Source organism: Lactuca serriola, chromosome 1 (genome assembly GCF_051521515.1).
Source record: "Lactuca serriola cultivar US96UC23 chromosome 1, Lser_US96UC23_V15, whole genome shotgun sequence".
Lineage (NCBI taxonomy): Eukaryota > Viridiplantae > Streptophyta > Magnoliopsida > Asterales > Asteraceae > Lactuca > Lactuca serriola.
In genome coordinates this window covers 45,232,157-45,259,784 of record NC_136408.1, presented here as the reverse complement: position 1 = coordinate 45,259,784, position 27,628 = coordinate 45,232,157, and the positions used below count along the sequence as shown (strand labels likewise).

General features: G+C 33.7%; 1 protein-coding gene and 1 long non-coding RNA gene across 6 annotated transcripts; both read left to right on the top strand.

Annotated features, from left to right (window-relative positions):
* The first annotated feature begins 11,475 nt into the window (after positions 1-11,475).
* Positions 11,476-14,902, top strand: LOC145068299 (uncharacterized). 5 transcript variants are annotated; one of them, XR_013688952.1, is made up of 7 exons: positions 11,476-12,064; positions 12,187-12,455; positions 12,575-12,679; positions 12,769-12,842; positions 12,926-13,164; positions 13,251-13,530; positions 14,349-14,901. It is a non-coding gene; the product is annotated as an uncharacterized LOC145068299 (long non-coding RNA). The 5 variants fall into 5 exon arrangements; XR_013688954.1 differs by having other exon boundaries at positions 11,477-12,455; positions 14,349-14,491; positions 14,599-14,901; XR_013688951.1 differs by having other exon boundaries at positions 11,477-12,064; positions 12,267-12,455; positions 14,349-14,900.
* A 1,588-nt stretch (positions 14,903-16,490) lies between these two features.
* On the top strand, positions 16,491-19,464 carry LOC145086649 (phospholipid:diacylglycerol acyltransferase 1-like). The gene is made up of 5 exons (XM_079024472.1): positions 16,491-17,187; positions 17,280-17,502; positions 17,594-18,205; positions 18,381-18,640; positions 18,845-19,464. Exons 1-5 carry the CDS (start codon positions 16,757-16,759, stop codon positions 19,326-19,328), a joined length of 2,010 nt encoding a protein of 669 aa, XP_078880598.1. The 5' UTR covers positions 16,491-16,756; the 3' UTR covers positions 19,329-19,464.
* The last annotated feature ends 8,164 nt before the right edge of the window (positions 19,465-27,628 follow it).

Sequence of the window (27,628 nt, the reverse complement as noted above, 5' to 3'; positions counted from 1 at the left end):
TCAAGGTAAACTTCTAATCTTTGATTTCATATTGTTACTATTGTATATTAGTCATTAGAAGTCTTGGATTCAATGTATGTTCAATTAGAGAAACCTAGATCCAAGCATTAGGGTTGCATGTGCACATAGGAATGTTCATATGGCTAAAAACCCATCACTCTGCAGCAAACTTGTGCTATGTCTAAACACTTTAGACAAACTACAGACAGATTCATGACAGTCTTCTTTCATACCTACTTCCAACGTATGACCGACTGTGGAGGTTTGAATAACCTAGTTATTCTGGAAGTCAAAATATGCAAAATGAAACACAACGATAATACTTAATCCTATATGGCCCCAAAACTTTTGAGCGTAAATAAAACACCTTTTATTTAAACACCATATTGACTACTCATTATTCATTGCTTAATGTTTCGGATAATCAACTTATTAATTGAACTACAACAATAGATGTCCCATGCTCCAAGCATGCACACTATGTTACCTATGATCCTTACTTTGTGAAATAGATCAATTGAAAACCTTTCCAATGAAACTAATTTCACAATTCCCAATCCTTATCATTAGTGTAAGATCACAACATTCTTCCCACTAATAGAATATGTTAGATTCTAACATTTTATACAATGATCCTTTCATAATGTCATAGCACAAAAGTCACCAAGACTCGGCTAATGAAATTCCAAGGTATTCTATCGGAAATTGTTACAAGACAATTCCATAGACGCGAAGTCTCACATTCAAAGCACATTCCTTTGAACATCCTTCTTGCATAAAAGTTTCTAATCTAGCCATAGACTCTTAATATCCAACTCCCAATATGGAAACATTTTCATATTTTCCATATGACAACTCATTGTAAATAGAGTCTTATTTATTCCAAATAATGTCAACATGGTCCATCCAATACTATACTTCCAACTACTCACAAGCAACAAATCCTTGGCGAACCTTAGATCATCATTTGATAGTTGTTTAATTATTTTTAGCCAAAAACGTTCTAGTCCTTTTTCCCTCTTAATGCGCTAAGCATTTGGAAAATTTTAGAATGATCAAACATTATAGCATATGCAATCGATCCTATACCCGAAGCGTATGGGACACGATTCATAATCTCTTACATAAAGACGTGATACTTTACCAGTCTTTTGCTATAATATTTCTAATTGCCATGTTCTCACAATTTTTTATTATGAAAAGGGATGCCGTAATCATAACCAAATTTTGAGAATGCAATTATCCTTTCCATATATAGAATTTCCTCATGTTGAACCATTCCAACACAACATTCATATATATTTGAAAAAATTTGATTAAAATTCCACAATCTAAGCCTTTAGATTTGAAATGAAGTATAATATTCTCTCCCTTAATTATAGCAAAACAACTTTTCAACCCATGCAACTTTGCAAATTGAATCTTTGTTTTTCTATAATTAATATTGCTAACTTGAAATAGTTGCCATAATAATCATTCAAACATAACACTAATGCTCCCACTATCATGATGATTATTAACATATAAGCATAACACTTATGCTCCCACTAGCTTTGACATGTATTCAGAAAACAGCTGAACTTCCAGAAAACAATACCTATTGAGTTTCTGAAGTTCGTATTTCTAATACCAGATGCTTCGATAAGCCTTTATCTAAGCTTCTTAAACTTATACACCTTTGTCCTAGATAGCTTATATGTGTGTCTTAACTAATTCAGAACTTATATCAATAAGTCCCAAATGTTAGACTAATTGCCAAATCTCACAATTCGAACTATGGAAAGGGATGTCGTAACCATAATCGAATTTGAGAACACAATTTTCACAATTGCTATCTTCTTAAAATCTCTCTTAGTGAAAGCATTTCCTAACAGCCATTTTCATGAAGGATGGAATCTTATGACACTTAGATTTTATGGTGTATGTGTTCCTATCCATGTGAATTTGCCAAAACTAAGTTTGCAACAAATCCAAACTCATATGGATTGAATGTGCTCAATCTCGATTTCTTGCCTCATGGTAACATGAATGCCCACCATGTCTTCCAAGTAACTCGCCCTTTCATATCAATGTACTTTCCATTAATCAAGGTGCTTTGTCTTTATGCATTCAAATGAGAACTCATAGAACTCACATGCATAATTAACTCAACTGGAATGGCACAGAAAAATAGTATGTCATCCACGATAGGCTTTAAACCTCAAGTCGTGTGCTAGTGATCATCAACTAGGTTTAACTCTTGACTTGTTCTTGAAACCTTTCAAGACCATTAAGACTCCCACTGACTCCTTGACATATAAGATTCGCTTGTCAAGAAACATTCCTTGACAAAACAAATATTCAAGAGTTAGTGTAGTTTTTGTCAAGACTATCACTTCACATAATTGGTTCTAGTTGGTCTTTTTCTTATCCAAGACATCACAACTTACCAATCTCAAATGTGCAGGAATAAGAAGACTTTTTTTTCCAATTCCACATTTGTTGAGTGTTATAAACCTACTAAATACATGTCACTCAATTCACAATCTTGGAGTATAACTCTAAGACTAGATATTGGAATGAAGTATGATTGACTTCTTGATTTAACCATTTCCACAATTCTCGATTCCTCTTATTAGACATACAAATGCACTAAGACTCGCTTAGAGGATCAATTGAGATATGGTTCTTAATCATTAAGACTTATCATAAAACACAATAAAAGGTACTATCCCTTCTTCTTAGAATGGAGAAACTTTATCTTTCTGCCTACTTGATTCTTCTTTATTCGTTCTGCTATTCATTGAAACTCTTTCAACCAACTCAAAATCACACTTAATCTTATAAGTATAATCATATTTACTAAACTTTAGTAAATCATGACGAATATCTTTATCACTCTTGTCGTGGACTTGATCGACTCACAACCTAGTGTACTCGATCTCCTAGTCCTTCACTTGACACTTTGTCAAAGAATTAGTCCAATTTCCAAATATGAAGTTTCTCATTCATCACGAAATGCATGTTGTATGATTCCAAGTTTCTGTCCAATTGAAACTTAGGCGATGAGAAACTATCCCTATTTGGTAACTTTTCGACATTTCACAAATGACATAATCAAGAATCACATCCAATTCAATATTGCTAAAATTATAAATACATAAACATCCATTTTCACATATGTCATTGCAAGGATAAATAAATAAGACGAAATCAAAATTCAGTTTTATTGCGGAAAAACTTGTCCTTATAATGCAATTCAAATGAAAACTATGCTATTTCAATTTCTAAGGAATCTATTCTAACTCTAAAGTAGTAGCTCAAAAATCGGATCTTCAAGCAATGTGATTGAAATCCATTTCTTCACGATCAGATTCAGCTTACTTTTTCCCTTCAGCTTCCTCTGTTTTCTTTGATCCTACAAAACATCAAAATGTAATCTTATCACATCATGTATTGAAAATCAAAGAATAGGAAATTATAGAGTTAGTTATTCGATTTTACCTAAAGTAGAGCCATACGTCTTGACTCTCCCATCTCTTAGATCTCTCAGGTAGTTTAGGCAGCTTTGTCTACAATGCCCCTTCTCTTGGCAATAAAAGCAAATGGACTCCTTTGGTACAACACATGGGACAATCTCATACTTAGTCCGTTCTAGACTTCCAATGTTGCTAGTGTCCATTGAAGTTTGGGAGTTTGATTCACCAGAAAAATTTGCTTGACCAGCACGCCAAATCATTGTTGATTCAGCAGCTACAAGCAAATAGGTGAGATCAATGAGGGTCACATCATGATCCATAATATAGTACTCTCTAACGAACTCAATATATGATTCAGGAAGCGATTGAAGAACCCATTCAATAGCCAACATCTCTGAGATATCGACACCCATCATCCTTAACCTATCAATGTGTGACTTCATCTCTAAGATGTGTGCACACACAGGTTTCCCATCTTCGTGTTTACTTGCCAAAAGGGCTTAAGTGAGCTTGAACTTTTCAAGACTTCGAACTTGTGGGTCAGGGAGAATAATTGGAGGAGGTGGAGGAAGTGAAGCATGATCTCGAGTTCCTCGATCATATCGTGGAATATCATCTCCATTTTGAAAAATTGTTCCATGGGATTTGGGAAGACCATTGTAAGATAAAACGGGAGAAATTTAAGTCAAGTTGATTAGAATCCTTGATGTAACACCCAAATGAAACATCAAGGCTAGGATCCAACACAATACTCTACAACCTAGAAGAGGGATGTCGTAATCTAGTTGCAGAATATTTGAAGGTAGGTAAATGACGATTTACCAATTTCCACCATGTAAAACGAAAAAGAAAATTTAAGTTTTAAACGAAATGAAACTACTAGATCTTTTGAGATTCATTGAACTTTCTAATGGTATGTTTAATCTCGATTATGCCCTTCAAGTTTGTGACTGGGATGTCGAGGATCACAAACAAGGCATGAATAACCGTGCGAATCACGTGGTGCACTCAATGCTACTATCACCTAATCAATGTGCCGGTTAGCCACACACGCTCCATTGATCTCTTATAAACATCGAGCCACCATTCGCTACCAATGTCATCCCCAAATTAGTGTGTCGGTTAACCACACACACTCCACTAATGTTTGACAAGGGTACGAAGTGTAATTCCATGGATTAGCATACAATTTCACATTTTTCCTAAAGTAACTATGATTTGGGAATTTAAAAAAAAATTAGTTACTTTGTACTTCATTATACTTTTAATGGAAGGTTTCTGTCCTATCCTACCCATTCGGCTAACGGCCCTCCACTAGTCAAGAGTGCGGTGGGTAAGAGTGGATACCCATTCAATCGTCATTTTATAGACAATTTCCTTAAACACCCCTTATAAACCAGCTTCGTGAATGAGGCCTACTAACGGTAAGACTGACTCTTTACTCATATATATAATATTAGACTTTTAATGTTACATATATATAGTATAGGGTGTATTTTACACTTTTAAAATACAAGGTGGTTTTATTAACTTTCTCTTTTAATTAAACTTTTAATTAACTTAACAAAACCACAAGGGTGTATTATGAACTTTTCAAAATACTAGAGTTTTAGAATTTAAATATTACATAGTTAAACTATTAATCAAAATTTTAAATTCCAAAACTTGAGGGCAATTTTTGAAACATTTCGAAACATTAGGGTTTAGAATTTAAATATTTCAAAATTAAACTTTTAATCAAAAATTTAAATTCCAAAACTTGAGGGCAATTTTTGAAACTTTTCAAAACATTAGGGTTTAACTATTTAAATTTCAAAAACAAAACTTTTAAGTTCAATTTTAAACAATAAAACCTAAAGGGGGAATTTTGAAACTTTTTCACAAGATAATTCAAATCAAAATTACAAATAATCAATCTTTATCTAATAAAACAAAAGATTATCTAAATTTTGACAAAAAAATCTTCTATTTTGGCAAGGATAATCACCTAATATAGATAAAATTCGGATTTTATTGACAAAAAATGTTTTAGGTAATTATCCACAGCCAAAACAGGTCAAAATCCCGCAAAAACAACATTCTGTGTCGCAGACTCGTCGAGTTCACAGTGGACTCGACAATTCCGGCCCCCAGAAACTCAAATTTTTCAATTTTAAGCTTGAATAATCAAATATAGCATCAAATACATCAAATAAACAGCCCTAGGCTCTGATACCACTGATGGGTTTTGAGCAATACATCAATCCTATGGTGTACATGCAAACCCTAATAACTTTGGATCTAGTTTGTCTAATGAGCATGCAATTGATAATCCAAGGCTATAAACCCTAGATCTAATAAACTATAACTGAAATTAGGGTTAGATCTTACCTTTGATTGTTATATAGAAATAACAATCAATCCTTGGCTTTAGAAAGCTTAGTGCCTCAAGTGTTGCACCTCTAATGGAGTCACAAACACCACTAAGCAACAAGATGAAGAAGAGAAGAGGAAGGAGCACCAAAATCGTCCATAAACCCTAAGAGAATCAATCACCACGTTTTTAGGGCTTAGGGGCTCCTTAAATAGGTAGGCAATTAGGGTTATCTAACAAGGAAACCCTAATTTGACTACTTAAGCCCTAAGCAGCCCATGGACCCCTTCTGGAACATGCTTTGGACGATTTTTAATGGGCTTCCCCCATAGAATTCGTCAAACCTATTATTCCAAGGTGATCCATAGCCCAATTGCAATTATCTTATAATTACAATTCCAGTCCCCTAAGTTTAGTTAATTTCTTTTAGCCACAAAATTAATTCTTGACTAACATTAATTAAACATTATGATTTCTCTTTTAATATATTATTCTCATAATATATTAATAAATCATAATTAAACCTTTGTCTCCTTAATTCATCCTACAAGTTGCTATGGTGAAGGCAACCCAAAAGGACCATGCTCATAATCGGGTCAAGTACATACCAAAATAGTTATGGACTTAGACACTAATCCAACAAGCCTTTGGGGCTAACGGTGGAAATAGCCTTTGGGGCTAACGGTAGAGATAGCCTTTGGGGCTAACGGTAGAGATAGCCTTTGCGGCTAAGGGTAGAGATAGCCTTTGTGGCTAATGGTAGAGATAGCTTTATAGCTAATTGATATGTGATATGTGGTAGAGGTAGCTTTTATAGCTAAGAGATATGTGGTATGTGGTAGAGATAGCTTTTTAGCTAATTGATATGTGATATGTGGTAGTGGTAGCTTTTATAGCTAATGGATATGAGATATGTGGTAGAGGTAGCTTTTATAGCTAATTGATATGTATTATGTGGTAAGGGTAGCTCTTATAGCTAATTGATATGTGGTATACGGTAGAGATAACTTTTATAGCTAATACGATATGTGTTATGTAGATTGTGTGTGGAGTATGCTCTGGGGGACTCACTAAGCTTTGTGCTTACGGTTTACAGTTTTGGTTTCAGGTCTCATCGGTTTGGAAAAAGAAGAGCTCGGATTGATCGCAGTGCACACACCTATGATTTCCACAATGATTGATTTTGGGATAAACTCTGATGAATAATTTACTTAACTATGATTTGGAATGTTGAATTAAATGGTATTAATGTTTTAGTTATTTTAAAGATGAAATTTCTACCCTTGATTTTTGGGTCGTTACATTAGTTATGTACAACTATGATATATACACTAAGTAACTACAGTAATTATGTTAATTTCATTTAAGGAAAACCCTAGACTATCAGGCATCATATAATCATGCAATTCTATCATGCAATTCCTGAAGATCCATAGCCTATCACTAGCATGTTGTTCTAATATATCACAATATCAAATAACAGTGTGGTAATTTGGGGTCTACTTACTGGCTTCGGCTGATCGTACACATCACATCCTTCTTGGTTATTTTGAAACAATTTGAAATCGTTTTTGAAAATCTTTTTCCTTAGTTTGAGACTGGATTCACACGAGTGTTCCTCCAATTCACTCAAACCAAGGCTCTGATAGTCTGATACCAACTTGTAACACCCATAAAATCACAAGAAATTTAAACTTTTAAATTCAACCCAATTTCATAAATTGTTTACACAACATAGTCTACAAAACATTTTTCCAAACACCAGAGTTTTCCCAAAATCATAAGTCATAATCAGAGGATGTGTACGGTCACGCATTCGGATTCCGACGGTCATCCGAAGTACCTGAAACATAACCTAAAATTGTAATTCATTGCTTAGTGAGTTCCCCCAAAGTACAACCAAATAAACATAATAACAAAGAGTACGCATACAGAGCCTTCAGCTTGACTTGAACGCCGCACCGGCCTACAGATCTGGAATACTCACAGAACCTTCAGCATGATTGGAATGCCTCACTGGGCCTTCATCCTATTTGGACCGTTCTCCGGGCCTTCGGCCTGCTTGGTACACCTCTCAGGCCTTCAGTCTATCTGGGACGCCCTGGGTCTCTTGGCCTTCTGTCTACACTGGTCTGCCTCAACCCAACCACTCACAATATGTCAACATACACATAAAAGATAAACATACATATAACCAAACAACAGGCAATCAAACAAGATCACTAAGCATAACATCATCATATATACCAGGATACCGGTCTAATAGATCACTACAACACGATAACAGACTATCAAATGTAAACGTTTTTTCCGGAAAAAAAAAGTTGAGATTTTTTCGAAAAATATTTTTTTTGGAACGACGGAAGATTTTATTAAAAACTAACAAGAAGCTAGAAAAAATAAGCACACTACAACAAAATAGAAGCTAAAGTAGGATTATGAAGTCAAGTAGTATAAACAAGCTTAATTTTGCTACACTTATTGGAAATCCAAAAAAAAACCCTTTCAACAATATCATGGAAAATAAGATATTTCCTAGATAGCACCGTTTCAAAGATGGTGGAATTTCGAAACTATGTCTAAAATTGAAAGATAACCGATAAACCTACTAAAATGGCCAAATAAAAAAATACGATGTATGTTTTTTTAAACAACGTTATTATAAATCCCAAAAAGAAAAAACAAAATATATGGCGTTTTATAATCTTAACCAAGGATTTTATATACATATGTGGATGAAATCATAAAATAATATTTCTAAATTTATATTTGTCTTTACCTAAAAACTATTAAGACTTGTTTTATGATAAGACGATTTTAGTTTTATCTAACTTAATTTATGTATGAATAAAATTAAAAAAAATAATTATTTAATAATAACTTAATCATATATCTTTTTAAATTTGTAATTCAAATGTGAATCATTTTTTCATGGTAACAAAAATATTTTAATTTTATTTATGACTTAATATTTTTAAGGAATTAAAAACTATTTTTTAAGAATTTTTTCCACCAAAAACCTAACGGTGGTGGAAAAATTCTTAAACTATTTGTTTAAGAATTTTTTCCCTCCAAATGGTATCTTCTTCCTAAAATTGAAGGTTTGGTGCTGCAAAAATACACACAAAAATATAATATCATACTCTACCGATATTTGTCTTGAAAAGCATACAAACAACAAAAAGATATTATATGATTGTGATTTGGATTAAGATTACAAGCCTGTAATCTGAATCATTTTTTTGTTATCCCACGTTTGAATTCGTATAACCTCACACATAGAGTCGTAGTACATATTTCAAAAAGTGTGTTTATTGATATTTGAATCCTATTTTCTAACATTAAAGGCTTCTATTTCATCTAATGGATCATAGTCGGCATGTAAACCAGTTCGACGAGTAATTTCGTTGAAGTTGAATAAGTTCTCAAGATAGAGCTCAACCAATATACATCATTGTAGTTGGCTTGCGTATTCTTTCTTCTTTCTTCTTTCTTTGCACCTTATTTTGTATACTTCTATGCTTGTACTATTTTACTAGCTTGATAGAACTTGGTTGTTCAAGTTGTTGGTTAACTTAAAAATTGTGAAGAAAAAAAAAACATTAAAATATTAAAATTTTATAAGCACCTTACCCCCCCCCCCCCCCCCCACCCACACACACACTCCCCTCTCCCACCCACCCACTCACCCATTCCCATTAGATTTTCAATTGGTATTGGAGTTGTAGTTCCTGCAGCTCTTGCTTTTATAAAAATTCCTGAAATTTTTTTATAGAAAAAATTGTTATATATATTTTTTTATGAAAGATGCTTTTAAAAAAACAAAACAAAACAAAAGAAAAAAAAATCTCGAAAAAATGCTTACAAAAATTATATTGGTTTCTTAGTTGGAGCACCAAAACTAAATGTTGACAAGTTTAATTTGTTGGTAATTATACTTTTCGAAAATTATGTTAAATGTAAAATGAAGAGGTTTGGCAAGCTATTTCTAATCGTGAACATCAACCGGAAAAACCTCTTAAATTGATTGAAACAGACAAAATATTTACAACGTCAAAATTTTGAAGCTAGAAATTATATTTATCGTGCTTTATCAGAAGATGAATAAAATCAAGTTTGTATTTATCATATCGCACATGCAAAGGGTCTTCAAGAAGAGGACTTATATGAATGTTAATAAGGTACGTTCATATAAAATCTGCCCGATAGCAAGTCGTTATATTTTGACTCAAGGAATTGGTGTGAGAAACTTTTTCTCCAATGATAAAATCTCACATGATATTGATTTCCATAACATCATTTTATGATTATGAAATATTACAAATAAATGTAAAAGAATGTCTTTATAAATGAAAAGCTTAGTGAGAATGTGTTTTTAACACAAACTGATAGTTTTGTACATCATAAACATGCAAATAGATTGTGTGAGCTTCATAGGGTTCAGAGGGCCATTTATGGACTCAGCATCTTAAAGTTGCAATCACGCTTTGATAAGGAAATCAAAAAGTTTGGTTTTGTCAAGAGTGAAGAAGAAACATGCGTATATGTCATGGCTAATGCCTAATGGGAATGAAGATGAGCATTATATTGGTCATATTTATGAATACTCATTGCAAATGATCAATAAGTCAGGTGGGAAAATGTTTGGAATATTCCATTAATACGGACCTTAGAAGCATTTTGTAATAACTATTGGTGTTGCTATATTTACATTACATGTCATAAATATGCCAACATGAGATAATTGGTACCCATGTTTCCTAAATGTTACTTGATGGAAGTAAATGTATTATATAAATGTGGGGAATTGATTTATCTTTAGATGTTATGTGAGATACTTGAAGGATAGAGAATTCTCTCTCAATTTCTCCAAAAATGAATTAAAAAAAAACCCACTTAAATCTTCATTGTAATCCTTTGCCGAATCATGACTTTATCTACTATGTCAAACATCCCCTCTAACGATGGTCAACCTTTCAAGTATGGTTCTCTAACTTTCATTAATTTTAAATCACTACGTGTTTGAATTGATTATGAAACACTACAAGAAAATTCCCTTTTAATGACCAATTATTAGTGACCACCTAAAATCCGGTCACTAATATCATCATTTAGTGACCATTTATTAAGTCGTCACTGAATTTTGGTAATGCTACAAGTTTAGTGACTGATTGTTTGATGGTCGTCACTCTCCGGTCACTAAGCGTAGAAAAAATATCATATTTTAATATCATAATTAGTTTAGTGTTGAATAATGGTCACTGCATTGAAAGCCTAATGATAAAAAAATGATCACTTCATTAGAGGCTTAGTGACAAAAAATAGTGGTCACTGAGTGCTCTTCTTTGTTCAAACCCACCTATACGTTCATGTGGGATGACTGTGACGAAACAATATAAACAATATGGTCATTGAAATACAAAATGAAAATAGGTTCAGTGACCACAAAAAATGGTCACTAGTTATGTATAATTTTATTCATAGCGCCTAACTCTAAAAAGGGATCAATGTATACTTACTTTTAACCGGAAAAAGATACGGTCAAAATAACCTTAAAAAATCACCAACATATAGTTACTTTTAACGGCAATACATGTCATCAAACCACAAGGGTAAAAATGTAACTTACCTTAAAATACAAGTGGCAATACAACATACAAGACACGCTCACACGCAGACCATTTTTCACGTATAAACGGATGCAAACCAATCTCTCCCATCGTTTCACCGTTGTTCTCATCCACCATCTGCAAGCCCTAAACCTTCCCCAATCTCCAGTTCGTCATCGCCAAATCCAATTTCTACTACCTAGGGTTTTTGTATCTGCTGAGATTTTCAAGGATGTTCGGCGACCAACATTTGTCTATACCCAAGTCATCACGTTATCAACAAAGTCCGAGAAGAATTCATCAAAAATCGTCGTCCTGGCGAAAGCCTTACTTCTTACTTACGACAATGTTTGTCCCCACGCCCCCCTTCCTCCAACTGGCGTCGCCAGCTCCTTCCCTACATCCTCCAGTATCTCTTTCTCTCTCTATCTCAATCGTTTTCCCCTTGTGATTTCATCGATTGGATGAGATTTTGAAAGAAGGTTACATGGATAGTTGAATGTATGTTCTTATGATCAGCATCTTAGGGACACAGTTCATCTTCTCCCCCGTTCAATAGAATGTGCACAACAGTTGTTCGATGAAATGCTTACATGAATTGGGAGTGCATTTTGAGTATATCTATCTCCATCTGTTCATAATTGGTGAGCTCTCCCTCTCTCTCTCTCTCCAATTTGTTTTGATCAGTCCAGGTGTAACAAACTCATCCTAATTGTGCATTAGTGAAGTTTCTTACCATGTTATAGATATAATTCATTGGGTAAAGAAATTGCAGAATACTGACTCTTTGAAAAAAGCTTAAATTTAAAAAGCTCGTGTTTGAATCTTTTTATGGGGTCTGGGAAGTCGTTCACTTTGTGCCAGCTGGAAGCTTGGTTAGCTGAGTATAAGGTTAGGAGAGGTGCCACGCGCACTGTTGAGGTGGAGGAAATTGATGATAATGATGACAGTTGTGGGCTTTGTGGTGATGGTGGTGAGTTGATTTGCTGTGATAATTGCCCCTCAACTTCTCATCTAACATGCTTATGTGTACAGGTGTGTGTATGTGTCTTGCTTTCCCTTCATTTATATTTTTACTTTCATAATCCTTTTGTCTTTATTTCTTAATTTATTTGGCTATTTGTATCCCATTTTATGTGTCTTGTTTTTTCCAGGAGCTACCTGAAGGCAATGCTCTTGTTGGATTTGTGGGAATGTGGTCAATGATAACGAGCCTTCAAGTTTGGATGGCCTGAAATGTTTGCAATGCGAACATAAATGTAAATTTTAATATAAAATAATTTATTCTTTCTTGTCAATATCTAAAATTAAAACAAATTGGTTAAAAAATCGAACATTTTATTTACAGACCATGAGGAATGTCATGGAGAAACCGGAATAGAAAGAGACTTGACGTGGTTCTGTGGGGAAAGCTGAAAGGAGGTAAGAATCGAAATCGAATTGGAATTGGAATCTGTGAATTTATTTGACACTATTAATAACTTTTGATCTTGATTGTTTTATAGGTTTATTTCGGGCTTCATTCCCGGATTGGAATTATGAATTCCATTTCCGATGGTTTCTCGTGGACCATTCTGAAATGCATACATGGCGACCAAAAGATTCATTCCGGATTGGTTGCTTTGAAAGCTGAATGCAAGTTGAAACTGGCAGATGCACTTACAATTATGGAGGAGTGTTTTCTTCCCATGGTGGATCCAAGAACAGACATTGATATGATCCCACATGTTTTATACAATTGGGGGTGAACACTATTACCATTTCATGATTTTTTTTCACTAATTAACACAGCCTTTTGGAGATAATTATTTCGTTTGATTTTTTCTTCAGATCAGAATTTGCACGTCTGAACTATGAGGGGTTCTATACAGTGATCTTGGAGAAAAATGACGTAATACTTTGTGTAGCATCATTAAGGTATACAAATTGGTGATATTTTCTAGCATTGAATAGTAAATGGCCATTTTGCCCTTTGACCTTTTTAACCCTATGTTTGAAATTTGTGTTCATGATTCATGGGGTAAATGTTGCGGAGATGCCTTTAATTGCAACATGCAGCAAATATCGGTGTCAGGGAATGTGTAGGCGTCTCATGAATGCTATTGAAGAGGTAATCTTTTCATATTAATTTATTCGACATAAAAGTTTTTATATTAAATCTTGCTAAGTTCTAGAGTTAATTACAAATTTCTCTTTCGTTTTGGTCCATGGGTTGTTAAATCTAACTACTCATGATGTTGGTCTTAATAACATGACCATTTTGCCCTTGGACCAAACCCCCAAAAAACATATACCACATGGGTCAAATTCGTAATTTACTCATAATATCATTATTAAATTATTTTCTAAGTTATAACGTATTTTATTCTATAATCTAATTTTTTTTAGACAAAAGAAAATAAAATATGAGATTGACTATTAACGTTGTTTATTTATTTTTACCAAATAAAGTATTTGTACGTTAGAACAAGATACTTTATAATTTAGAAAATAAAATACGTGATAATTTATGATTGGTTGACAAAAACATTTTTTTAATTTCTTTTAAACATATATACTTCAGAATAAAATAATACAGTACGTTATAATTTAGAAAATAACACATGTTTTATTTTCTATTAACTAAATAAATATTTACACATTAGCATAAAACACGTTATAATTTAGGAAAAGAGATACGTGATAATTTAGAGAATAATTTAATCATAAAATTACAATTGGATTACAAATCTGGTCTACTGCAAAATAGTCACTTTAATAAAACTGAAGGCCAAATAGTTCGATTTAGCAATCAACTTAGGGACCAAAACAGCAACAAAACGAAACCACAGAGAGAAAATTAGTAACTTGGACTAACCTCACTCACAGGGACCAAATATGTAATTTGTTTTACATAAACTCTTGTAAAATGAAAATTATGGTTTTCAGATGCTCAAGTCATTCAAGGTTGAGAAGCTGGTGGTATCTGCGATCCCCAGTGTGGTTGACACGTGGAGGGATGGATTTGGATTCACAGCCTTAGAATCCCATGAAAAAAAAGAGCCTCACAAAAAATAGTTCTTTTCCTACAGGTTGGTTTTTTGTTAAATAAAAGATGTTCAAGCATTATGGAGGGTGTTATGCCTGAGTTTCAAAGAGGGGTTAAAAGTTTTCAAATTGATGTTGACCAAAATGCTAGTGATGAAGGAGAAAAGATTTCACTGCTACTAGAAAAAGCTGCATAACCACCATTTCATGTGCAAAAGACAAGAATGCCCTTCTCATTAAACATAAAACCTAAATGATGTCATTTGGTAGGCAAGTAGGCACTTAGAGATGCAAAAGTCAATTAAAATGGCCTTAGAGAAAGCTAGTCACAAGGCCTCCCCACAATCTATATCACATTCTTTTGTAACTATTATTTGTGTACAGTTTATAAAATGAGTAAGGCAGTTAGAATTGGAATACTTACTGTTTTTGGAAATCTGTTTTGGTGGTTGCTGTTCTTAACTATGTTCTATGATTCATATGATGTTCTAGCCATTTCAGTATTGTATATCATAGGTTTGCTTAAAGTTACTTAAATTGGTTAAATAAAAGAAACTGCAACAAAAATCAGTGACTTTTTTTACCGAATTGGATAAATTAGTGACGACTTTTTATGGTCGCTAGTTGGATAAGCTAGTGACGACTTTCTATGGTCACAAATCGGTTGAGAGTGACACCTTTTTAGGTCACTAATTAGATAAACCAGTGACGACTTTCTATGGTCACTAATCGCATAAGAGAGTGACGACTTTTTATGGTCACTAATTAGACAAAACAATGACGACTTTCATTTATTAGTGACAACATTTAGTGACGAAACCCTTCGTCACAGATTTAGTGGCCATTATATTTTGGTCACTATTTAGTGACCGCTTTTATATTTAGGTCACTAATCAGTTTTTGTGACGGACCTATAGTGACCACAAGTGACGACCAAAAGTTTGGTCACTAAATGATTTAGTGACGACACCTTCAATTGTTAGTGACCATTTCGTTTTCGTCACTAATCGGCATTTTTTTTGTAGTGAAAAATGATTAGGACTATTGTCTATTCATTTCTATAAATTAACCAACAAAATAAGCTTCAAATTTTGTATGAATCTAGATATTTTATGCACTTTCCAGGTCATTCTTTGAATGTGTAAGAATTTTATCAAATTCTTGAAATATTCAAGATGCATTGTATAGATTTTCTAAAAAATAATTAGAAATCCAGAAATATGAAATATCCAAAAAAAAAAAATGAAACGGCAAACAACAAACTAAACTCCTCCTAATAACCACTTATGTTTCCAAAGAATTACTTAAAAGTTAATTTTTTTAACCAAGTTTAAAATACAACATAGTCAAACAATTTAAAAACTGGAGAAGCTTCCCTTTTAAAATGTCTTTAAAAAATTGTTTCAATAATGTCACCTTTCATAAAACATTTTTAAATATATAAAAGCGATAATTTAATTTATCTAAAAAGTTTCATTATATTTGTTGAAGTATAATGATGTATATTTTGTAATTATATTCGATTTACTAATTAGTTATAAAATTCAAGAAAAGCACAAAAAATTAACATAGCAACCTTATCCGTTTTAAAAATTCAAAATTATATATAACCCAAATCCATTTCCCATGACCCGTTTATTTGGGGGACCACAATTACCTAGTTTTTAACATGAATACCCTGTTATAGATAAAAAGTTCATAAATTCTTAAACTACTACCAAACATCTATGCAAAAATTGTTTCTGATACAAAATAAAACAGTTACAAATTTTTACGTAATGCATGTAAATGATTTTTTTTTTCTATTCAACATATAGAAACGTTGAAAGTATAAGACACAAGTAGAATAAATTGAAGAAAATATATCTCAATTCACTAATTTTTAAAAAAAATGGTATTAAAAAAAAACAACCAAAAGTTAAATCCCATATTGTTGTTTTATGAACTCCTTTTTCTATTATAAAAATGAACTCGTTTTCCAATTTACATCCAACATTTTTAGTGGTCGTAATTAGTCAACGACATTTCCATACTTGTCGCTCGTAAATAAAACATTTAAGGGTCAACATTGACCAAACGTTACCGCTGAGCCACGTTTCAACGGGACACACCTTGCGTTTCAACCAATCCTACTAAAGCCCCCAAAACATTTCCTCAACCATGTCACCGCCGCAAACCACCATATCCAACCGCCGGACCACCACCCATTCCTCGCCTCTGCTAACGGTTTCACAACACAGATCGTCCCCTTTTCGTTTACCCTTTTATTGCTTCGCCCATATCGCGTCTGCATAGAACTAGATTCGGTAATGGCTTTACTTCGGAGGAGAAAACGACCCGACGACGATTCGCCACAGACCCCCGGCTCGCCGGAGGAAGACGAAGATAAGACAACTAAATCACAGAAAAGAGGAAAAAAGCGGAGGAAAAAGGAGTATTCCTGTTTGGATAATTGTTGCTGGTTAGTGGGATGCATATGCACGACTTGGTGGTTCTTGTTGTTTTTATACAACACAATGCCAGCGTCTTTCCCACAATACGTAACGGAGAAGATCACCGGACCGTTGCCGGATCCTCCCGGCGTTAAATGTGTAAAACAGGGACTGGAACCGAAGCATCCGGTGGTGTTTGTGCCGGGGATTGTCACCGGTGGGCTTGAGCTGTGGGAGGGCCACGAATGTGCGGAGGATTTGTTCCGAAAGAAACTTTGGGGAGGCACGTTTGGCGAAATTTACAAAAGGTATTCATCCTTCGCTAATTTTTTGATCACTTCGATCCACGAATATGACAAGTTCTTGATATATTCTTGAATACAAAATTGTTACATCGCAGGCCTTCATGCTGGCTAAAACATATGTCTCTAGACAACAAAACGGGTTTGGATCCTCCTGGTATTCGGGTTCGACCCGTCAGCGGGCTTGTAGCCGCCGACTACTTCGCTCCGGGCTACTTTGTGTGGGCCGTTTTGATTGCAAACTTAGCTCGTGTCGGCTACGAAGAAAAGAACATGTATATGGCTGCATACGACTGGCGACTCTCGTTTCAGAACACAGAGGTACAAAATATAAATAATAGTAAATATTTTTTTTTCCATTTCTAATCTATCTCATGTTAGACTCGTTTACATGTTTATTGCTTCTTGATAGGCAAGAGATCAGACGTTGAGTCGGATAAAGAGCAATATAGAACTGATGGTGGCTATAAACGGTGGTCAAAAGGCTGTCATCATCCCACATTCAATGGGTGTTCTCTACTTTTTGCATTTCATGAAATGGGTGGAGGCACCAGCTCCGATGGGCGGTGGAGGTGGCTCAGACTGGTGTGCTAAACACATAAAAGCAGTGATGAACATCGGTGGCCCACTTTTAGGTGCACCAAAAGCTTTAGCGGGTCTTTTCTCAGCTGAAGCTAAAGATATTGCGTTCGCCAGGGGAATTGCACCAGGTGTGTTAGACTCGGATGTATTTCAAATTCAAACGCTGCAACACATCATGAGAATGAGCCGAACCTGGGACTCCACCATGTCCATGATACCAAAAGGTGGTGAAACCATCTGGGGTGGGCTCGATTGGTCACCCGAGGAAGGATATTTGCCGAGCCAGAGAACGAATGCAAACATTACTACTTCACGTTGCAACCAAAACGAGTCGTATAGTACAATGTGTGACACGACACGTATTAATTATGGGAGACTTATATCGTTCGGGAGAGATGTTGCAGAGTCACATTCTTCGGATATTGAGCGGACAGATTTTAGGGTAAGATTTTATTTATATTTTGAATGTGATAATATTCCCCACACCAAATATTGCCCTAGCTAGAAACCTTGTGCACTTGTGTCCTATCATGTCTAATATATCTTCTCACATATAACAAATGCAACTTAAAGAATATTGCTATATTTATTAGACTTTGGCGGTTGTTTGATGGTAGGGCGCGGTCAAGGGCTACAATCTTGCGGATATCAAGTGTCGTGATGTGTGGACCGAGTATCACAATATGGGACTAAGTGGAATCAAGGCCATAGCGGAATACAAGGCTTATACAGCTGGTGACCTTTTGGATTTGCTCGAGTTTGTTGCACCAAAGATGATGGAACGAGGCATGGCCCATTATTCACACGGAATAGCAGAAAATCTGGACGACCCGAAATACGCACATTACAAATATTGGGCTAACCCGTTGGAAACTAAGTAAGAACCTTTCTTGTTTTCATTGTTTCCATGCAAGAAACATGACTAACAAATCATTTTCTTTTACTAAATGGGGATAAAATATAATTTGGTCAACTATATATGTTTAATAAAAAGAACGACCTAATGTAGAAAACTAGTAACATAAGGATTTCCCATTAAGTAACAAAAACTATGCCTAACCATAACGATGTCCACTTTTAGGTTGCCAAATGCTCCAGACATGGAGATATACTCGATGTACGGGGTTGGCATTCCGACTGAACGAGCATATGTTTACAAGCTCACTCCGGCAGCAGAATGCTACATTCCGTTCCAAATTGATAATGCAGCGGGGGATATCAATGAACACGTCTGTTTAAAAGACGGTGTATACACTGTAGATGGTGATGAAACTGTACCCGCACTGAGTGCGGGGTTCATGTGCGCCAAAGGGTGGCGTGGGAAAACACGTTTTAATCCCTCAGCGATTAAAACGTATGTTAGGGAATATGATCACAACCCACCCTCGAATTTTCTCGAAGGTCGGGGTACACAAAGTGGTGCCCATGTTGATATCATGGGCAATTTTCAATTGATTGAAGACGTAATTAGGGTTGCAGCCGGTGCTTCCGGTGAAGAATTGGGAGGTGATAGAGTTTATACGGACATCTTCGAATGGTCTAAAAAAATTAACTTGAAATTGTAAGATATTAATGAATCCGTTACTTCTTTTGATCTAGGGGTGTTTTTGGACGTAAATTATGGAAAATTTTATTTGATGTTAAATATTGAGGATCAAAAAATTAGTTGTAATAAAACAGGTTGTAGAAGATAGAATTCGAATGGGTATTTAATTATTTATGGTTTAAATTTTTGAAAGTGCATTTGCTGTTTAAATGTTTTTTTTTATTAAATGAATTTACTGTTTAAAGTTGTACTATTAAACAGATTATTAGTTGTTTTGGTGTTTGATAAATTGATGCATAAACATAAAAAATAATAGATAAAATTGCTAAAAAAATGTTCGAGTAAAAATCGGATATAAGATATAAATAAATAATAATATTTAATAATATGATAATCAATTTTCTTATGGTCGGTGTGAAACTAAGGTTAAGTGGTGTGGCGGTTGTTTTGACAATGGTAAAAACGCAACGTACAGGCGCCACATAGGATTTTATCATTTTTGCTACAATTTGTCAATGAAAGGGATGTGGTAAAACTTTTACCTTTGAAATTAAAAATTTTTAAAAAAAATCCATTAACTAATCAATAGTTAGTATTTTTAATTTACCAACGGTAGAATGCCGCCAGTAGTATACCAGTAGTGAAAAATGGATTCTGGCATGATATTTACCCCCAGTAAGCAATCTGTGACACACTTTAGCCTAATCCTTAAATCGATTTTTTAAATCGTAAATGATAATATAACTTTAAATAAAATATCATTATTTATCCATGTTTATTATTAAGATTTTGAATTGTAACAACAAAAAAACATTTTAATTTTTTTAAATGTATAATCACATCCTAAATTCATTAACTTTCGTCTACTTGTTTATAAATAAGTCGATTTAAGTTATATATTATTCTAATATATCAAGAAACAAATAATATAATTTAAAATCAAATTAAATGAGTCAAGCAAATGAGAGTCACTCAAGCACATAATAATGCCTTATAAGATATTAGAAAAATACTATATATATATATATATATATATATATATATATATATATATATATATATATATATATATATATATATATATATATATATAACAATTAATCATTCACAAAATTCAAGAAAATTTTAGCAAACGAGTATTTGTAGGTCATCCCCAACAATTCATTTTCAATGATATTAAAAAGGTTACTCATTCTTAGGGGGTGTTTGGATAGAAAAAAAAATGTTTATTGCTTATTGCTTATTCTCACCACAATAAGCTAAGTTTAAGTGTTTGGATAAAATCTTTAAAAATCAGTTTATTGTGTTAAGAATAAGCTAAATAAGCTAATTTTAATAAACACTCCCCCTTGCTTATTACTTATTGCATATTTCTACCACAAATAAGCTAATAAACAATAAGCTAATAATCTAATCCAAACAGTCATTTAATTTAATGGTTAGGATAACTTATTAGCTTATAATGGTTTGTCATCCATGATAATTAAATTTTAATGTTTGAATTGGTAAAATTTATAAGCCTTTATTAGTTTAAATAAAGAACTTTTAATAAATTGGGTTTTTTCTTATTTATTTGAAATTCCTTTTTACATAAAGAATTTTTAATAAATTGGGTTTTTTTTATTTATTAGAAATTCCTTATTAGAGTAGTAACCCAAATTACTTTCTAACCCATATCTTAATGTATACTCTATTTGTATCATTCTTTATGTAGGTTTCTTTAATTACTTGATTGGATCAAAGAAGAACATTTCTATGTGTTATTTTATGTATACCATCTGGTACTTGCTTTGGGTATTACATCGCCGGCAAAAACGTAGCTTTCTTTCCCTTGTTATGAGTATTTATATTTCCCTCCTTTATGTATAATTATTGAATCTTTTTTTATAAAGCATTTGTTCTTACGTCATATCTCCTAGATCCACAAATGTTGTTTTCAAAAGAATTAGTTTTGTCATCCAGAAAGGGCTAACGGCGCAACTTGTTGCCCGTTTGCCTTCAATCGATATGTATTGAACTTTCATATTTATATATAAGGATCTATCTTTGTTCTTCCACCGTTGATAATCGTATAACATTCGGATTAATTGTTGTTCTATATTTTGTATCTATATATTTTATGTTATACAAATATTCATGGATTCACAAAATATATTCTCTTAACGTTTTTTTTGTTAATCTTTTATGAATAATAATATTATAGTTGATGATAAATAAAATGTTATTAAAAATACAAAAAGAATCAATGATATGTAAGATATATTTTTGAGTAATTTTACACAAACAAGACAAATTTACTAAACAATAAAAAACAACTTATCAATTTATTACGTTTTTATAGCTAATCCAAATATTTTTAAAAAAATTATTTTAACACCAAATAAGCCAACAAACATTTTAAAAAAACATAAAATATTTTAAATAAGCAATTCCGAACATCCCCTAAGTTCTAACTTACCCAATAAGGTCATTCACAATTGGAGTTCTATAAAGGTTTAATAGAATAAATATGAATATAATAAAGAGGAGAGAGAGTGTGGAGTTGAATGGCCATACAATGGTTCAATGGATTTGTAATGGAAATTTATGAATTTTTTAAGAATTTAAATGAATGTATATATTCTCTTTCTTACTTGGCATTTCATACAACTCTCCAAGGGTTTAATCCATTGGAGATGACCTAAGCCCAATCGACCTAATTCCACATCTCTATTCATAAATATAAAATCAATTTATTAAATATATAGTTTTTTTTATTTCAGTACGAGGATAATAACACAACACTTCAAGATTATTAAATAAAGGAAGATTACTATATATTTGGTGGCTTGCACCAAATGTCGATTAAAAAAATATTTTAAAAAGCACACACGTTTTGATAATTGCTTACTTTGCTTCAATCCAAATTTATTATTGTAGTTAAATAATAAACTAATCATTATCATTAAAAGAATGAAGATAAAAGGATATTTATCCTGGTCGGCTTTAAACTATTGTTTAAATTAAATTGTTCTTCCTTATCCTAATCAAATATGATGTAAAGAATTGAAGACTATATGGATTCCAGTTCAAGAAACAAAAGTCACAGCTTTTTTATATAGTATTCGTTAAAGATAAACAGATTAGTTGCATATATTTTCTGAAAAAAGAATGACAAATTTAGAGAAAAAATATTTTTTTCCATAAAATAAACACATTTAGACCTTTATTTCTGCAATTTAATCATTTGCATGTTGAAATGATCAATAAAAATCTAAGTTTGTTATTTTGACGCGATGAAATTGTAGATGTTCAATCCCCATAAAGTTATGTATTAAACATCTATACAATCAAACTTATATAAAAAATAGAGATATTTTTTTCCAATTTTTAAATATTATGTGCTCATTTGCTCGGCCCATAACTAAACCGCAATCCACATATGAAATCGCGACCCATGATGGCCCATTAAATGTCACATTCGATTTTCATGGTCATTTGGGTATTTTTATATTTATTTTTGACTATTTTTAAAAAAAATAATTATATAATTATGCTAAATGTGTTTTTTCTTTATTTTATTTAAGGGTAACAATCCATGACACGACATGGAAAAAGACAAGACAAAAAACGTAATTGAGATGAAACTGAAATTCGGATTCGAGTTTGTGTATGTAAAAAACATGACATCGTGTTTAAGATTCGACACAAAATTAACACAATATCAACATGTAGTTTTTGTGTTGGTCATGTTTTGTAAGATTTAATTTGAATTAAATAAATTAAATGTTTATCTTATTTTATCTTTTTCGTGTATTTTTTAAAAAAAAACATTGTGTTGTGTCGTGTTCATGTTATATAAAAATTATCGTATTGTATTGTGCCAGATAAAACACGGTACAAATGTCCGTTTTGCCACCCTTACCTTATTAGATTCTGTGTGAATGAAATAGCAGATAAAAAATGCAAGACGGTGAAAGGATGTCGTTTTGAACACTACGTCACATGATCAAGAATAAGTTGTTCATATGCATAAAAAACTATTTGACATGAGAATTTATAATAATAATTTATGTTGTTTATTACTAAAATTCAATCAAATCAGTAAACTTTTATTACCCTCTGTAGTCTGGACTGTCTAGACTTTGGATACATGTTTGAGTCTGAACCAAGTTTTGAAGATATAACTGATGGGTTTGAGCCATAAGAACTTTCCTATGTGCACATGCAAACCCTAATGCTTGGATCTAGGTTTATCTAATTGAACATGCATAGTATCCAAGGCTTACAATTCTAGATCTAGTGTAAACAATTGAATCATATCATATATAAAACAGATCTAGAATAATACCTTAGGTTGCTTGCTTGAAACTTCTTGTTCTTGGAGCTTAGAGTCACAATTATCACTCATCTAATGGCTTACAAACACCAACTAGCAAGAGGATGATCTTGAGAGAGAGAGAGAGAGAAGGGTAAGAAATCGGCTCTAGGGTTTCTTGTCTTGCATGAATACCGATTTCCCTCACCCAAGGGATCTATTTATACTATGAGCTACTAGGGTTTCACCCTTAATCCTAATTGAATAAATTAGGCCCTAAGTAATCCAAAGATCCTCCTAGATATTAGGCTTGGACTATTTTAAGGTCTCCCAACCCTAAAATTCGTCCACCCTTATATCCATAAGGATACATAGCCCAAAACACAACTATCACACATTTGACAGTTTATGCCCCTTTATTCAATTAATCTCTTTAAGTCACCAAATTAATTCTCAATTAATATATGACTTATATTAATCAAATAATATTATTATTCCTTTAATATATTATTCTCATAATATATTAACAATAATATCTCTTCTCTCTTAACAAATCATCATGTCAAGTTGCTATGGTGAAGGCAACCCAAAATGACCATGCACAACCGGGTCAAGTACTTACCAAATATAGTTACAGCCTTAGACACTAATCCAACGGTCTCCCACTTTGATAAGTCTAGTAACTATATATGCAAACACAATTCGATTACCAATCGTAGCTCTCAAAGACGTTGTCAAACTATGATCTTATCAATATCCTGTCCTTTAAATAAGGGATCGTACAGTACTCTGTTTAGATATTGTGTGGACAATCTCATGGAACTTATTGTCCAATAGTTGGTTTCTCGATCTCAGATTCATTTGACATAGAACTTAATTGAACACATCAATTCAACCCTGACCGGGTCCGGCACATAAGTCAAATCAAATCATCGAGGGGCCTTGATATCACTTTTACCCTCTTAGGATAAAAGTAACAGATAAACTTCGACTTATATGCATTTACTATTTACTAATCAACTACACACAACAATGAGTTTTATGACATCAATTTACTGATGCGGTTTCGTATTGTCAATGCACAACCAATTAATAAATAATAAACCATATATCTTGGTTTTAAGACCATATAATATTATCGTCTTGCGATCACTTGCATCACATTCCATAAAGTGATTCCAGCAAGCGCGGGTTTATTCCAATGCTCAAAACTTGTTCATAAGCACTCATGAACGTTGCAGCAAACCTTTGCTATGTCTAATACCTTTTAGACAATCTACACACCAATTAATGACAATCTTCATTCATACCTACTTCCAACATATGAAAGATTGTGGACCATTTGAATAATTCGATTATTCTTAATAACTCAATTATTCAGGAAGTTAAAACATGCAAAGTGAAACAATAGTTAAACAATTAACATAAGATAGTAGCTTTACTTATAAATAATACTCCTTTATTTAATCATCAAATGTCAATTACATTTATCTATTACATGTTTCCAAAACTATCTAATCTACACTAATATTGTCTCTTAGTCCAATGCTCCTAGCGTGCTACAAATGCTTAACCCTACTCAGTCCCTTCGTAAGCAGATCTGCTGGGTTATCCTCTGACGATACCCTCTTTACTACGAGGTGTCCTTCTTCTACTCGATGTCTAATAAAGTGATATTTTCTGTCGATATGCCGAGATATACCATGATCCCTCGGTTCCTTGGTCAAGGCAACCGCTCCTTCATTATCACAGAAAATTTCCATAGGCTCCTTTATGGCAGGCACAATTCCAAGGTCACCAATGAAGTTCTTCAATCGCATCGCCTCCTTTGACGCTTCGCTCGCTGCAATGTACGCTGATTCGCACGTTGAATCAGCTACAGTTTCTTGTTTGGAACTTTTCCAAGTCACTGCTCCTCCATTAAGGTTAAAGACCCAGCCTTACTGCAAACGATAATTGTCCATGTCGGTCTGGAAACTGGCGTCACTATACCCTCGCACCTTTAAGTCATTACTACCTCCGAGGACTAAGAACCATTCATTGCTCCTCCGAAGGTACTTAAGTATATTCTTGACCGCAATCCAATGAGCTCTGCCAGGGTTCCCTTGATATCTACTGACCATGCTCAAAGCAAAGGCCACATCAGGGCGAGTACAAGTCATAGCATACATGATTGAGCCAACTGCGGAAGCGTAAGGTACTCGGCTCATCTCAGCTATCTCAGCTTTTGTACTCGGACTTTGAGTCTTACTCAATTTGGCATTACTTTGTATCGGTAGTTCTCCCTTCTTCGAGTTTTCCATACTAAAAAGTTTTAGTACCTTATCCAAGTAAGTATTCTGACTAAGTCCTATTAGTCTCTTACTTCGTTCTCTCACTATCCTTATTCCCAAAATATAGGAAGCCTCTCTGAGGTCCTTCATAGCGAAACACTTCCCGAGCCAGGACTTAACCTCCTGCAGAGTCGGGACATCGTTTCCTATGAGCAGTATGTCATCAACATACAAAACGAGGAAGCTAACTATACTCCCACTGGCCTTGACATATACACATCAATGTTCTAAAAGGCGCACCATGGCGCGCACCAAGGCGTGCCATGGCGTGAGGCGTGGCTTCGCCGTTACGAAAAGCTTCATAACGTTGTTGTTAGGCGTGACGCGTGGCAAGGCGTGAAATGGCGCGCCATAGCGCGTTATGGCGTGTTATGGCGTGTGTTTTTTCATTTGAGACACCGTTTTTTTCTCTTTGTTATGTCTTTTTAAATCGGAGATACAAGTATTGTGGTTTTTGTTAACTTTTTGTTATTAGTTATTGATCTAACACTTCTAAAAAGTAGTTGTATTTAATATAAATTTATATTTATGTGGTAATATAATTTTAAATTAATACAAAATCTCCGCCTTACATCACGCCTTGAAAAACGCCATGGATCGTCGTGGCTCGTTAAACTCGAGGCTTGGCCTTGCCGCCACGCCACGCCTCATGCCATTTAGAACCTTGATACACATGATTCATCTTCACTTCGTACAAATCCAAACTCTTTGACTTTCTCATCGAAGCAAAGATTCCATCTGCGAGATGCTTTTTTAAGTCCATAATGTTGGGTTTTGAGCATTCTAACACTTCCTAAGTGTACATGCAACCCTAAATACCTTGGATCTATGTTTTCTCTATTATACATGCAAATAAGAACATCCAAGGTATTATCCTAATCTAGCATACAAAAACTATGAATGTAACAAGATAGAATACATACCTCTTGATGTAGCTTGATGTCTTCAAGCTTTAAGAGCTTAACCCCAATAGTGTGGAAGCCTCAAGTGGAATCACAAATCACCAAGACACCTTGGAATACTTTAGAGAATATGATTACTTGGTTCTCTCTAGTGAAATTGGCTAGCCCTTCTTTAGTGTATCCACACTAGTGCCAATTTCACCAACCAAAGACATCTTTATATAGTATGGAGGATTAGGGTTAAACCCTAATACCCATGACCTTTCATTTCCTAGGATCCATGGGTTAAACACTCCATGGACTATCCATGAAAGCTTAGCCCAACCTAAATGAACTTGGCCCATTCCATATATATAAGAGTCCATATTTAATTAGTTCCTTTTGATCACTTAATTAATTATGAATTAATTCTTGATCAATACTAATTAAATAATATGATTCCATATTAATATATTAGAACTTATAACATATTAATATTAATCATAAACATACTATTCTCAAAAGATTATCCATATAAATTGTGTCGGTGAAGTGCAACCCAAATGGACCATGCCGGGTCGGGTCAAGTACATACCAAATATAGTTATGGACTTAGACATTAATCCAACAGTCTCCCACTTGGATAAGTCTAAAACTATTATTGCGTATGACTTCAAACCTAACTGGCAATCGTAGCTCTTAAAGCTGCTGTCGAACTCTGATCTTGTCAACGAACTTGTCCATTAGATAAGGGATCATATATTCCTCCATTCTAGATATCATATGGACTGAGACATGGATTATAATC